Below are 14,696 nucleotides of genomic sequence, written 5' to 3'. Positions count from 1 at the left end.
CTGAGACTTTCAGATGGCACACTTTTCCATCCAGCTTTCTTTTCATCCTGAAATCACAAATTTGCTATCGCTTGCAGCTTAGTTTTTAAAAGTAAAAATACAAGAAACAAATGGAGCCTTGCAACAGAGAACTGCAGTATGTTCCCTCCTAATATACATGAGCTTTACCTAAGCTGAAAGGGCTGAGAAACAAAAGTAAACATCCAAGACAGAAACCCTGACCCTCAAGTCCCACTCTTATCTATTTTAGTTTTTGGCTATTTTCACTAGGGAGGAGTCAGAGATGCCATTTCGGTAGACAGACCTTTGTATCAACCGAAGAGATGTGAGTTATTTTCAAATGGGAGTCCAAACCTAGCTCCACCTCTGGCCTGTAGTATCAACTATGACTACCTTCCAGGACTACTATAAGATCTCTTTCTGCACAGCCCTCCAGCCTGAAACAGAAATACTACAGCAAACTACAAGGCAAGATTCTTGCCTACTAGTCTCTCAATGTGGGTATAAAAACAAATAATAGCACCGCAAGGGTGATGTAAATTACTAGTTCAGCTTTAGGCCTGAGGGTTGTATTGAATCACTAACAAGCCTGATCAGCAGTCTTCGTGCAAACTACCCTGCAGGTCTGTTTTAAGTAGTCTTTTTGTCCAGAGTCTACTATTGTGGAAACAATAAGCAGCATTTGCTTTGAAATTTGCATTAGCGCAGTTTAGTTGAATGCATTCAAAGCAAATAAGAGCTAGAGTAAAAAGGTGAAGAATTCTTCTCTATGTCATCTTGTTTGAAGGGTAAGGATTTGTCCCCAGTCCCAATTATATTACATTTTCCGGTTTTTCTATGAATTTCTATGGACAACTCCAATGTTTGCCCCCAAGGGCACTTAAAAATAGTGTCTTGGCATGAATCAGGAAATGATCTATTCACCCAATGAGACATTTGGCTCCACCCTTTTTTATGTTTTTCTTCTTTCTTTTCCAAGATATTCCATTTCATTTTCCAACCTCCAAATCAATTTTCTTTTGTGTTATCATTTCAATAATCAGTTAGCATTCAGTCCTAATTAAGCTGTTTGGGGAATTTCCTTCTTTAGTTTCCCCCCAAAAATGCTTTGTTTAATACTTTGGTTTCCCCCCTAAGCTTATTGATACCAAATGTAATATTATTATTATTAATAATAATAATAACTTTATTTGTACCCCGCTACCATCTCCCCAAGGGACTCGGTGCGGCTTACATGAGGCCAAGCCCAAACACAACAATACAAGCAATACAAATGTAGTCTGTGTATTGTTCATTTGAGCCACATAAGGAACAATAAAGTTAATATTCATATAAACAACCATATATTTATTGTGTAATTGAATGATTTTAATATATTTTATGATGCCCCTTATATTTTTGGCAAGCCACTTTGATGATCCCTGCAGTAAAAAATAAACAGATAAAAATAATAAAACAATTACATGAAATTAACTTTAGATAAAATGTGTCAACTGCTTTATTAATATCATCAATGAGCAGATGGAAGGGGAAATACAGAAAGAGATTATATTGAATTTTTTGGGAATACAAGAAAATCAAGTTAGATTAAAAGGAAAAAGTGGGGGGCAATATAAGAGATATGATTCTTTAAATTAAAAGGAAATAAAACTTGTGAAGATATTAAGGTAATAATCTAAAGATGAATGTATTACAATTGGTAAGAATTGGAATGCTAATCAAAATGGATACATTGTTGATATGAATATTACTAGTGGTTATGTATTAATTTTAAATACAGTGGTTTCTGTTTCGCAGAACCTAAAACACAAGTAGAACATTATATATGTGTGTGTGTGTGTGTGTGTGTGTGTGTGGTGTGTGTGTATACACATTGATAGTTCCCTTTGCTTGAGGAAAGGAAAAAGTCAGTTGTATTTTTAATATTTTCTTCTTTCCTGTATTTTTATTCTATGTTGGTAGGGATGGGGAGGAATTATGAGATGGGACATTATGGGAGTCTTATTTTAGAACTTATATTTGTTTTTCTTTTACTTTTAGTTGATTGTGAATTTGTAAAAATAAAAATAGTAGTAAAAAGTAACAAATCCCAACAGATTTTATGAAAAGAAATTTCTTCTGCTTTTATGTAAATGCTCTTTCTATTTCCCTTCTATTAATTCCTACACATGTGCCTCTTGTATGTACCCGGCTTTGCCTTGAATTTTCCCAACCACACATATTCTATTTTTTTTATTTGGAAGAGAAAAAGACCTTCTCAAATACAGTATTTTATTTATGTATTCCAAATGTGCAACTCTAGATGAGGTGCACCATGGCGGCCATAAATAAGGTCCATCCTCCTTCTGCTTCAAACATAAATTTTGATGTTATGGAGGCAGAGCCCAGCGAAGTGTGTAAAAGAAAAGGGAGGGGAGCCAAGCTTGAATAATAATTTAGTGTTGGATAAAGGCTATAAATTGTGGGAGCCATGGATGCCATGCAAGCAGGTGCCTTTCAGTGCAAAGGAGAACAAGGTTAACTAGTAATCTGAGCTGCTGCTGTCATCTTCATTCATTTAAATTAGGGCTGTCAACAGACAAAAGTGGGAGGTCTGAGTGTAAATTTTGTTGCTTCCTTTAAAACAGCTCAAAAGTAGCTTAATTGATGCATTAGTGAGATTGTTTAGTTATGGTAGATTTTGTCAGCTAAGTCATAGTCATTTTTCAAAACATAATTTTACACTTAATGGCTTGCTTCTGATTAATACGAGCAGTAAGTACCTGCCTCTTATCACCCACTGCAGCCCCATGATCTTCCTCCATCATCTAACCCAGGGGTTTTCAAACTTGTTTAACAGAGGGCCAGGTCACAGTCCCTCAAACTGTTGGAGGGCCGGATTATAATTTGAAAAAAAGCATGAATGAATTCCTATGCACACTGCACATATCTTATTTGTAGTGCAAAAACATTTAAAACAATACAATAATTAAAATGAAGAACAATTTTAACAAATATAAACTTATTAGTATTTCAATGGGAAGTGTGTCCCTGCTTTTGGCTGATGATATAGAATTGTTGTTGTTGTGTGCTTTCAAGTTGTTTTAGACTTAGATTGACCCAGAGCAAGGGCCGGGTAAATGACCTTGGAGGGTTGTATCCGGCCCTCGAGTCTTAGTTTGAGGACCCCTGATCTAACCCTTCAGAAGGATATACAGTGAAGCATTGGCATAGCTTGCTTTTTAGAATACAAATTCCATTGGCCATGTTGGCTTGAGGATATTCTGAGCTTTATTCCAAAAGACTATGGCATGAGCAGTGACTGGTACAAGTCAGGCAACCTCGGTTCCTTGTACCAAAGGGCCCTTCCACACAGCCATATAACCCAGAATATAAAGGCAGGAAATCCCACAATATCTTCTTTGAACTTGGTTATCTGAGTCAACTCTGCCATATATTCCAGTTCAAAGCAGATAATGTGGGATTTCCTGCCTTTATATTCTGGGTTATATGGCTGTGTGGATGGACCCTCAGTTAACAAAGTTGATGTGTTATTTCACATTATTTCTTTAATAGAAACTTTTGTCCCAGAGGCTGAAATAACACAGAAAGAACAGGTATGGGCCCCTCCACCACAAAAAAGGAGAGCAGTCCAACTTGTTTAACCAACCAGGCCAGGTAAGCCTTCGAATTTTCTAAAGAGCTCTTGTAGACTTTTTCCAAAATGAACCCATGGAAAATGTTTGATTTGATCAACCTTCATTTTTCTTATAATTTCCACTTTGCTGACCAAACATATACAAGATCTATGCTTTGTTTAACATGCTGGGTGTAACTGGTGAGGCAGGCTTATCAAGTCTCCTGTTTGCTCTTTGTGGGCCCTTCTACACTGCCATATGATCCAGATTATCTTCTTTGAACGGGATTATATGAGTCTACATGACCATATAATCAAGCTGAAAGCAGATAATATGGATTATATATGACAGTGCAGTAAGGGCCTCAGTTGCTGTTTTCCTTATCTGTTGTAGGCAGGCACACACAACTTCAGAATAGTTGGCTAGAGCAGAATCTCATTCTTTTCCAGTTCAAGCTCTATTGTCCTGTTTGGGATAGACTACCATATATTCCGGGGTACTAGATGACTTTTTAGGCATGTAAAACCTTATAAAATTTTGGGGGTCATCTAATATAAAATCAAAATAATAATAAAATTACAAAAATTACTCCTCCTCCTCCTCCTCCTCCGCTGCCTTGGCTCATGGCAGCCTCCGGGGCAGGCTCCCCATCCTTCCTCTCTTCCTGGCTGCTTTCCTTGCTCAGGCCCAGGCCTCTCCCTTGTTGGCACCCGGGACCCTGGGCTGCTTCCTGCGCTGCTCAGGCCGCTCTCCTTCTTCCTGGCCAGGCCTTTCTTAGAAGCGCCTCTTCTCCCGCAAGACAACGTTGTCTTGCGGGAGAAGAGGTGCTTCTTGCGAGGCCTGGCCAGGAAGGAGAGTGGCCTGAGCAGAAGGGCCTCCGACGCTGCTCAGGCCACTCTCCTTCTTCCTGGCCAGGCCTTTCGAGAAGCGCCTCTTCACCTGCGAGGCAACTTTGTCTCGTGGGAGAAGAGGAGCTTCTCGCGAGGCTTGGCGGGGCTGGGAGGCAGGGATGCCATGGCGGCGGAGTGGGGGCAGGAAGAAGGAGAGCGGCCTGAGCAGCGGAGTCTTCTTAAACGGTGAGTATATCCCCAACTTTGTGTGTCAAAGTTAAGGGGTCGTCTTATACCCCAGTTGTGTAGCACCCTGGAATATATGGTAGTTACTGCAAAACATGACTAAAAGTCCTGTGTGTTTCAAGCTCCGCTTTTCCATCCTCCCAATTCTGCCACAAAAAACATTTGAGGTAAACAGGAGGAAAAGCACTGGCAGGGTCTTGGCAGGCATAAAAATAATTTGTAAAAGAAAGCTTCTTTGTAGGAGGTTTTGTTAAGTGAGGTATGTCTGAACTTAGTTTTTGTATGAAACTTTTTCCAAGCTCAAGTCCATGCCAGGTATTTCCATCCATTGTTCTCCAATTTATTCTTTTGGTGCTTCATTTTCCCCCCTGTACTTCATTTCATGCCATTTCAAAGGGTTTGCTGCCCTTAAGAGGATTTTGGGGCTGCTGCAGTGGAGATGAAACAGAAGGAAATCTAAATCTAAGGTAGTGGTGCTAACCGAGCTCAGGTGAATTTTACCTATGATTAATTTCAGACTTAGCCAAAACTAATGGGACAGGGAGTAGTATCTGGACTACTATTTGAACATAGTGAGGAAAATATGGTAACAATTAATCCAATTAATATTTCAAGCCCTAATTTAAATGTGAATCAAGAAACGCATAGGTTAACAGCTGATCAAATTTGTGAGGCTGTAATCTAAGCTCCAGTTCCTATCAGGTTGACTCTACACGTTTTTCAATGAAATAACATTTGAACCTATCTATTGGGAAGGCACACCTCTCTCGGCCAACCACTGTAGCGATGAATCCCAGCCCGTCATGACACTAGAATTTCAGGAACTAAATTGTTAGAGAAAAAGGAGATCATCTTTCTGTGACGTAATAAAGCATACACTGATTATTTTGAGAGTGACACTGCTTTAGCGGGGGAAGAAAAATCAACAGGGCAAAGACATGTTTACTTTGTAAAACTATGGTAGGGGAATGAACATGATGCTTTCAGTCCATAGAAACCTGCTATAATGATCAATGCCCTGATAACTAAAATACACACACTCAAGGATAAGGCATTAGATAAGGCATCTGGAGCCCAAATTAAACATAATATTACTTTGCAGGAAATTACACAGCCTCACTGTTTTATAACTATGTCACAAGGGATGCAAATCATCTTGGCATGCCAGCTGAATTATTGACAGCATACATCCCTCTTATATTGTCAGGGCAAAGGCACTGATACATGAGCACACTAGCACTCAAAAGCCATTCAGATCCCATCCTTTCCCTCCTTTATTTCACATTAATGTCCAATGTATTCCTCTGCCTTACAGCTGGCCTCAAATTTTCCCACACCCTTTAAAATAAGAGCACTTGCTTACTAAATTGACCCTTTATTCAATGATGGAGTAAAAGGAATACTTCTCAAGATGGGGATAGTGGTGATGTGAAACAATGTTTTGATACTCACTGAACAACTTCTACGTGGTCCAGAGCCCATTGATCATGACCTGTGCCGTTGTGGCGGGGTTGCCACCAGCGAAGTAATACTCCTTTCATTCGTGCCTCCCTAAAGACAAGCCATTTCACACAGAGAAAAATAACATAAAGCATGAATTACACATTTGCCTTGAGGCGCTTTCTGTCCTCCTCAGACATTTGCTTTAATCATAAAAACAAAGCCTGGATGTAATAAAACATCTAGCTCTTGTGCTCCAATTTTTCTTATCTACATATCACAGTGCATTCTAAAAGAGGTATTCCAGTAAGTTTGAAATGTATTTGGCAATAAACAAAAAATAAAACAAAACAAAATAAAACTAAGCAAAAGCCAGACATATCATTTGAGCTATTATAGTTTTTTAAAAATTGGGTTGCACATAATAATAATAATAATAATAATAATAATAATAATAATCTTTATTTGCACCATCTCCCCAGCGGGAACTCGAGGCGGCTTACATGGGGCCAAGCCCAACAACACAGCAACAAAATAAAATCAGAACATAAACAACAACATAATCAATTACATAAAACATACACTATAAGAATATTACAACCCATATACAGTAAAATAAAACCATTAAAGACACAAAACAATGAGCGGGATGCATGTACAAATTAAAATATTGGGGATAAAAACAGGGAGTGAGATAGCAGTGGAGCAACTTATTTGTGAGGGAGAAACTCTTCCGAGATGGAGTCAAGAAAAAGGACCTTCGTATAAAGGGTGCACTGAAGACAAAATTGAGGGTAAATGGTGAGATGAGATTATATAGTTACTCTCCGAAAGCACAGCGGAAGAGCCAGGTTTTGAGATTCTTCTTAAAACTTTCTAAGGTGGGGGCTCACCTAATATCACCAGGCAGTGTATTCTATAGATGAGGAAAAGTCTCTCTCCCTTGTTCTCACAAGGCGGGACGGAGATAATGGTAGAGTTAAAAGGAGAGCCTCCCCCGAGGATCGGAGGGATCGGGCAGGTGAAGATGTTGGGTCACTCTCCTCCCAGTTAAGCCCATTTGTGTCTTTAAACCCTTCACACATTATTATTAAGCTATTTTTGTATGGACTATCTGCTGTAGTATTACTGTTACTTACAGTGGTACATTGTAAGATACTCTTTGGGCTTGTATGAAGTCCTTTGGTTGATGTTGTGCAATGACTTGCCATGTGATTCCATTATTTACACTGTACTGGAGCAAGACTGCTTTGTCCACAGTGTTCGGATCACTCAGATTGGTGTTGCAACTATCAGTTTGCGAAAGACTTCCAATTTGCAAAACAAACATTATTTTGCTGGGGTAAAAATACAAAGAGGGATAATGTTAAAAAGAGAGAAAATGCTTTACTTTCTGTTTAAAAGTTTGTGAATAACAATAACAATGATATAAATAATAACAACAACTTTATTTATCACCCACCCTATCTCCCTGAGGGGGACTCAGGGCAGTTCCCAACAACGGATGGCAAGCATTTAATGCCATAATACAAAATGAACTGGCTGGGATTTCTGGGAGTTGTAGGCCAAAACACCTGAGGACCACTGCTCTAGTGTGATAAGACTGGGTCCTATCTGAACTTGAAAGCTAAGCAGAGTCAGGACTAGTTAATATTTGGCAAGCAGAGGAGGCACCAAGGAATATCAGGTGCTTTAGACCAGAGCTTTTTTTAAAAAATCATTTTTATTAGTATTATTTCAAAATAACATAAAAAGAGGGGGAACAATCGGGTTGAAAGGAAAGTGGGAAATCAAGCGAGAAGTGGGTGGGCGGGTTAGATGAGAGAAAGGATATGGGGTGTGGGGAGGGGATAGATGGGGCGGGATGGGGGGGGGGGGGGTTGAAGGGACTTCCAGTTCATTCCATAGAGAGGTGACCTTTCTGTGGTAAGTTTTCTTGAGTCTCGCTGTCAAGCTGCCTCTTATGTCTTCCTTTTGTAACTTATTAGATATTGAGTTTCATTTTTGTCTGCAGATACAATTTAAGTGGTTTCCAATTGGTTTGAATCACTTCATTTTGATTTTTTAATAATTGTATCAGTTTGTCGATGTTCATGTACTCTGCTGTCTTGGAAAGCCAATCTTCAATTGAGGGAGGGTCCTTTTCTCTCCATTTCTGGGCTACTGATATTCTCGCCGCTGCCGACAAATAAAATATATTCTCTTCGTTTTCCCCTATCTCGAAATCAGTTATATTCAGTTATCTGACTGATTTAGACCAGAGCTTCTTAAACTTTTCTACTCGTGACTCCTTCTGGCCCAATAAATGTTTACATGATCCCAGGTATACAGGCATATAAAATAAGTATCAAAACCGAACATTTACTGATAACAAAACAGCATTTGAAAGATTCGCTAATCAGTCTGATTTTCTTTTTTTATGAAGCGCAATTGAAGCATCTTCTGCAGGGTCCACTGTAAACACTGAACAACAGATTCTTGTAAATATCTAAAACAGTTAGTAGGTGATGCCCAGAAATGTTTTCAGGACCCCAAGATTGAGCTAGGGGGACCTCATTTGGGGTCAGGACCCACAGTTGAAGAAGCTCTGCTGTAGACTACCTTTCAGAGGAGTGCAATACAACCCTATGAAATTAATGAGGTAATGATAAGTTGACAGGTGACTGGCACACATATACACAGAGCAAGCCTATTGTAACTTATCATTGGAGGGCATCATTAATCCCTCACACCCCCATTTCTCCTTCTCACACTATAGTATGAAATAGTTGGGTGGCAAGGGGTGCCCATCTATCCCTGATATGGTGTTTTGGGACCAGTCATCACACTCTGTTGACACTGACCCTCTGTGCTGTGAAACCTTTGATATCCCAAAGCTACAGTTCCCAAGGAGCAATTAAAACAGCTTCTTGCTTCTAATTAACATTTGAGAACCCTGTTTTTGTTGATCCTTTCACCACACTCCAAAATATATCTGATTTGCTATTTCTTCAACATGAGTTCAGAGTCACTTTCTCCCTTTTATTAATCTAGAAACCCTTTTCCCAATGACAATATAGACTGATTCAACCATTCCCTCACTTTGTCATACATCTCAGTTTTCAAACACAAGAATTCTACAACAACATTCACCACTGAGAAGGCCCTCTCTCTCATCCCCACCAATTGTACTTGTGACGGTGGTGGGAGCAAAAGGAGGTCCTCCTCGGAAGATCTTAGAATTCATGCCAGTTCATAGAAGGAGATGCGATCGCGAAGATAGGCAGGGCCCAAACTGTTTAGGGCTTTATAGGTCATGACTTGCACCTTGAATTTGGCTTGGCAACTTATTGGCAGACAATGAAGCTGTTTTAATAGGGGAGTTGTATGCTCCCTATAGTTTGCTCCAGTAAGGAGCCTGGCTGCTGCCAGTTGTACCAGTTGAAACTTCCAGGCCATCTTCAAGGGCAGCCCCATGTAGGTCACATTGCAATAGTCCAGTCTGGATGTAACCAAGGCATGGGCCACCCTAGGCCAAGTCAGACTTCATGAGGTATGGTCGCAGCTGGCACACAAGTTTGAGTTGTGCAAAGGCTCCCCTGGTCACAGCCAACACCTGAGCATCAAGTGACAGTGTTGAGTCCAGGAGGACCCCCAAGCTATGGACCCGCACTTTCAATGGGAGTGTAACCGCGTCGAGCACAGGTTGCCACCCAATACCCCGGTTGGCCCCATGACTGACTAGGAGAACCTCTGTATTTTTTGGATTAACCAAGAAAGGTGGGATAATAAATGTAACAGTAACACCTTTAATAATATTCAATAATAGATCAATGTTCTTGGCTGTCTTTAAGTGCAACATTTCAAATTCATAACATGAAATTACCTTGCTCGGGTCAAATCCAGGGGTTTAGTTACAGCTTGTCTTATTTGGCATCCATTGAAATACAGCGAATCTCCATGTGCATATGGTGCCAGCTGTCCACACCCATTTCCTATAACTCCACCCTGAATTGTTTCCCAGTTTATTTCCGTTACTCTTGCTGATTCAAAGTTGTCTTTGATATAACTGGGAAGGTCATGGCTGAAAACAGAGCAGTCATCACCTAAAAGGAATAAATGAAATTTATAATGCTGACAAGCATCAAGGCACTGTAACTGAAAATTTATGTTCATGTTTTAAGAACAGCCTGCACTACAGATGAAGTCCTTGAACCTGGGGAGAAGTAATGTGAAAGCTCAGAATGTGCTGTATGAAATACGGCCACTACGCTAAGGTCTTTCTCTCCTGACACTTTAGAAGTCTACACAAACACTCCTATACGATGTTTGTTTTCAAACACCATAAAGAGCCAAGTGGATTTTCACAATCTTTCTTTCCCAAGTTTTACCACCTTATAAAAACTAAGCTATAAATATATTATTTAAAAGGTAGTAGGCTAGACATCTTTCTTTGTTGCCCTGCAAATAGGGTTAAGAATATTGAATCATACTTGTTTTCATATTTTATTAAATGATGTTGTAGTTGCTAGTTAAATCTAGTAATTCGCAAAAGCATATCCTATATATCATAGCAAGAGTACTGTTGACATGCCATTGTTTATGTTAGCAGCAATTGGGGATAACGGTCAAAACCATGTTTTATTCCTAATAAATGAAAGCACTATATATACAAACAAGACATTTTATTATATTCAGAGCTCCCATGAATGCAGAAAAATTACTCCCTCATTCAATGAACTCTGACATTACTGATGTAAGAATTAATATATTGGGAAGTGGGGAAGAAATACCAAAGGTTTTGTTTCTTATTATTATGGCATTGGTAAGGGTGAAATCATAAATGTGACTTAAATCTGTATCTTGCTGTAAATACTTGGATATTTTTGGATTAGTAATGGGTGGCAGTGCCCTTCTCAGTTAAATAATGGAAACAGAAATGTTTTCATAAATATAAACTGCAAGCCAGTTTTAGGTTTGTAAGAAGTTGTAGAGATAATCTGATTTGCACAAAGAGATGCACATCAATTTCTCCTTTAAGTCAGGGATAGGGAACTTTTGTTCTTCTGGTTGCTGAAAAACTACTATTTCTATCAAGCGGTCAAGCTAGTTAATGCTGAAGAAGAATTTGCGGGAGTGGTATACATTAGTGTGGATCTAAACTAGCAATCCATGCCCTGTATTAGTGTGGAGTAGGGCCAACTATTTGTTTTTACAGTTATCTTCATATTGAGTTTAATCACAGAGCTTGGATTATTTCAGATTAGAACTAACTTTATTTTTATACACATTGTTTTCACTACACTCATCTTGGTACTGAGTTTCTTGAGTGTTTTTTGTTAATTTGTTTGGAGTTGATTTCATTTTTTTAATTATTTTTCAGCTAATTTGGCTCATTAATACTTGAAATATTTTGTCTAAAGGTTGGCCTTTATACATTTTGTCACTGGTGAGTAATATAAATTCATCATCTAAATTATGTAATACATTTATGTTGATGGTGGACATATTTTCTTCTTCTATTATCGATAGTTGTTATTCAGTTGGTTAGCTTGTTGGTACTAGATTTACTATATATGATTTATGAGGCTTTAGACAGATTTTCCCCTTCCCCATCCTTATTCATTTTCCCTCCTTCCCTCTTTCTCTGTTCTTTATCATTGGGGGATATCTTTGGTATATTTCCATTACCTTTTTGAATATTTTGAAATAGAGTATTTTGATATTATTACAAATAAACATGCATCATTTCTAAGTATATTACTATTTTTTAAATATAGTTTATTTGGAGCAATTTTTATGTTTGCATTCTTTTTGTGTGTGTGTGGTGAGGGTTGGAGTTCAACAACATGATAGACAAATAGTCCCTCTCGGTGTTTAGTTTACGGCGATGTGAAAAATAATTTTTGACAAGAAAGAGGTAATTTCTATGCTCATAATGAGACCTCTTCTCATACAAAGCCAGGTATAAGATGTCTTTGAACTGGGTTGCAGTTGGATTTTAATCTAGATAGTGCCTGTTTTTTTCACATACTGAACAGTCAACAGACTTTTAATTGCTTTTTTACTTTGTTTTGATTACTATACTTTTAAGAAAAGTATTTTGGGGGTGTAGATTGTTTTTATTGTTTCCGATTGAACTGATGTAAGTGAAATAGGATTAGATTGTTAAAACTGGAAGAGACCTTGGTATCCTTCATCGCAAATGCAAATGGCTCCAGTAGTGCAGTATCCATGGCCACTACAGAGTTTTGGACAAGCTTCTCCAATGTAGACGTGATCTATAGCCCAGCTTTGTTTTTCTGGTTCATCGCCTTTTTGAATCCATCGGAATTGAGTTGCACTACAAATAAAGCCAATTCAAAATGTCATGATTTAATTTTTTATAATATAGTGATGATTTTCATACATTTTATTATCACACCATAGACATTTAAGACAACAGGTCACCGTGGAAAGCTCATGCATTTCTGGGTGAAATTTCTCTGTTTTCTGTGCATGGCAGTTCTAATATTTCCAAATGTCTATTTCAAAAAGCTGTAGAATTTGCAGGACATTAAAACCACTTGCTTTGTTTTCCCCATCAATTCGTTATGTCATCTCAGTCTGGCAGAGATTGTCTGGTAGGCACTATTTATTTTTGCTAAGGCAAAACATTTCAAAAGTAATGTTTATTAAATACCATGCTAGACCAGACCAAAATATGATTTAAAAAATGTCTCTTCTTCTATGCTACTAACGTGCCAGCTAAACAGATGAAATTTTATAGCAACACAGTACAATGACCTTTTGATTACCTACCTGGATGAGACATGATCGGGCAGCTGGATAGTTATTCTCTTCCAAGTGGAGCTGTTGACAGAGTTATAGATGGAAGCTTCATGGAATTGAAATGGGGAACAGCCAACGCTATTAGAAGAGGATGGGAGACAATGTGTCTGGATGAGCTGCCACAAATCTGATCTGAAGGAAGAACAGGATGCAATATTGTTACGGCAGCTGAACACAGTAATAAAAAAGACAAGCATATACCGTAATAAAGGTCAAGGAGATCTCTGTGTTTTTAAAAATAACATTTTCCTGGTAAGGTTTTTTTTTCTTTAAAGAACGACAGAAGTTCTGTGCTCTTAACTCAAACATATATTTATTTCCCCTTTGACAATATGTAAAAGAATTGTTTAAAGCAGGGGTGGAGAAAGTGTAGTCCATAGTCCACAAAAAGTCTTTCAACTTCAAATTTGTAGCCCTTGGTGCTCCACGGGACATTGTTGGGTTTTTCCCTCAGGGCATTTTAGGCTCTAAAACAGGGGTCCTCAAACTTTTTAAACAGGGGGCCAGGTCACAATCACTCAAACTGTTGGAGGGACGGATTTTAATTTGAAAAAATAATTGAAAGAATTCCTATGCACACTGCACATATCTTATTTGTAGTACAAAAACACTTTAAAACAATACAATAATTAAAGTGAAGAACAATTTAAACAAATATAAACTTAATAGTATTTCAGTGGGAAGTGTGGAACTGCTTTTGACTAATGAGATAAGATTGTTGTTGTTGTTGTTGTGTGCTTTCAAGTAATTTAAGACTTAGGTTGACCCTGAGTGAGGGCCGGGTAAATGACCTTGGAGGGCCATATCCGGCCCCCGGGCCTTAGTTTGAGGACCCCTGCTCTAAAACAACCAAAGGAGATCAAAACTGCTGCAAAGTTTTGTCCTTTCGCTCTCCCTGATATCGTCTAGCCCAGTGGTTCTCAACCTGGGGTCCCCAGATGTTTTTGGCTTTCAACTCCCAGAAATCCTAACAGCTGGTCAACTGGCTGGGATTTCTGGGAGTTGTAGGCCAAAAACATCTGGGGACCCCAGGTTGAGAACCACTGGTCTAGCCCCACACTCACACTTAATGGCCAAAAATGGTTTTAAAATGAAAGCAGAAGTGACTGCATCGCTTCTGGTTTTGGCCTGCCATTATGTAGCAGTCCATTGAAAGTGCATAAAGTGAGGGGAGAACGCCTCTATCCCATCACAGTGGCACCCCACTGGCCTAGGAGAACTGGAAGGAAATTAATAAGAAATAAAGTTTTGTCTGAGAATTCTAAGCATGAGTTCCATGTGAATGTTCATGACTTGATTACTGCAATTACAAATGGCAACATTCATGTGTGAAATGGCCATCACAGACAAAACTGTCATATCATTTCATTTCCTATGCAAATTGGAGTGCTCCTCAATGGAGTCAGATCATATATACAGCAATAAGTAACTGAGTGATCAAACAATCTGTTTTTGTGTCTGAATCAGACTTTTCATCATATCTGATTGCCCATGTGACTCTAAATGCTTGAATGATCACATAGATTTAATTGTAATCATTCATCTAAGAACATTTTCAGATTCCACATATGCATGCCATGAAAAGTTATTAATTCAGTAATTCAGTTTATTTGTTTATACCATCATGTGAGGATTGCTCAGAATTTGCATGGTTTTAAAGGAATGTTTTAATAATTAATGTCTTAATTACTATTTAAACTGCAATTGTATTTATGAATTTGTTGATGCAGGCCCATAGGCCAGGATTTTGATT

The 14,696-nt window shown here is 38.6% G+C and overlaps 1 protein-coding gene across 4 annotated transcripts in view; it reads right to left on the bottom strand.

Moving 5' to 3' along the window:
- Positions 1–14,696, bottom strand: part of RELN (reelin) — a 375,263-nt gene that overhangs the window by 15,841 nt on the left and 344,726 nt on the right. For 3 of the 4 annotated variants that reach the window (XM_067468825.1, XM_060778339.2, XM_060778338.2), the window contains exons 59-63: positions 12,914–13,075; positions 12,298–12,455; positions 9,999–10,218; positions 7,273–7,470; positions 6,146–6,244 (exon numbers count right to left, since the gene is read on the bottom strand). In XM_067468825.1, the coding sequence (XP_067324926.1) occupies positions 6,146–6,244; positions 7,273–7,470; positions 9,999–10,218; positions 12,298–12,455; positions 12,914–13,075 (837 nt within the window). Of the gene's footprint in view, positions 1–5,495; positions 5,518–6,145; positions 6,245–7,272; positions 7,471–9,998; positions 10,219–12,297; positions 12,456–12,913; positions 13,076–14,696 lie in introns of those variants that run through there. The other variant, XM_067468826.1, reaches the window with a different exon arrangement.

This window comes from Anolis sagrei, chromosome 5 (assembly GCF_037176765.1).
Source record: "Anolis sagrei isolate rAnoSag1 chromosome 5, rAnoSag1.mat, whole genome shotgun sequence".
NCBI lineage: Eukaryota > Metazoa > Chordata > Lepidosauria > Squamata > Dactyloidae > Anolis > Anolis sagrei.
Note: the sequence above shows the minus strand (reverse complement) of the source record. Positions and strands in the feature narration are given on the sequence as shown.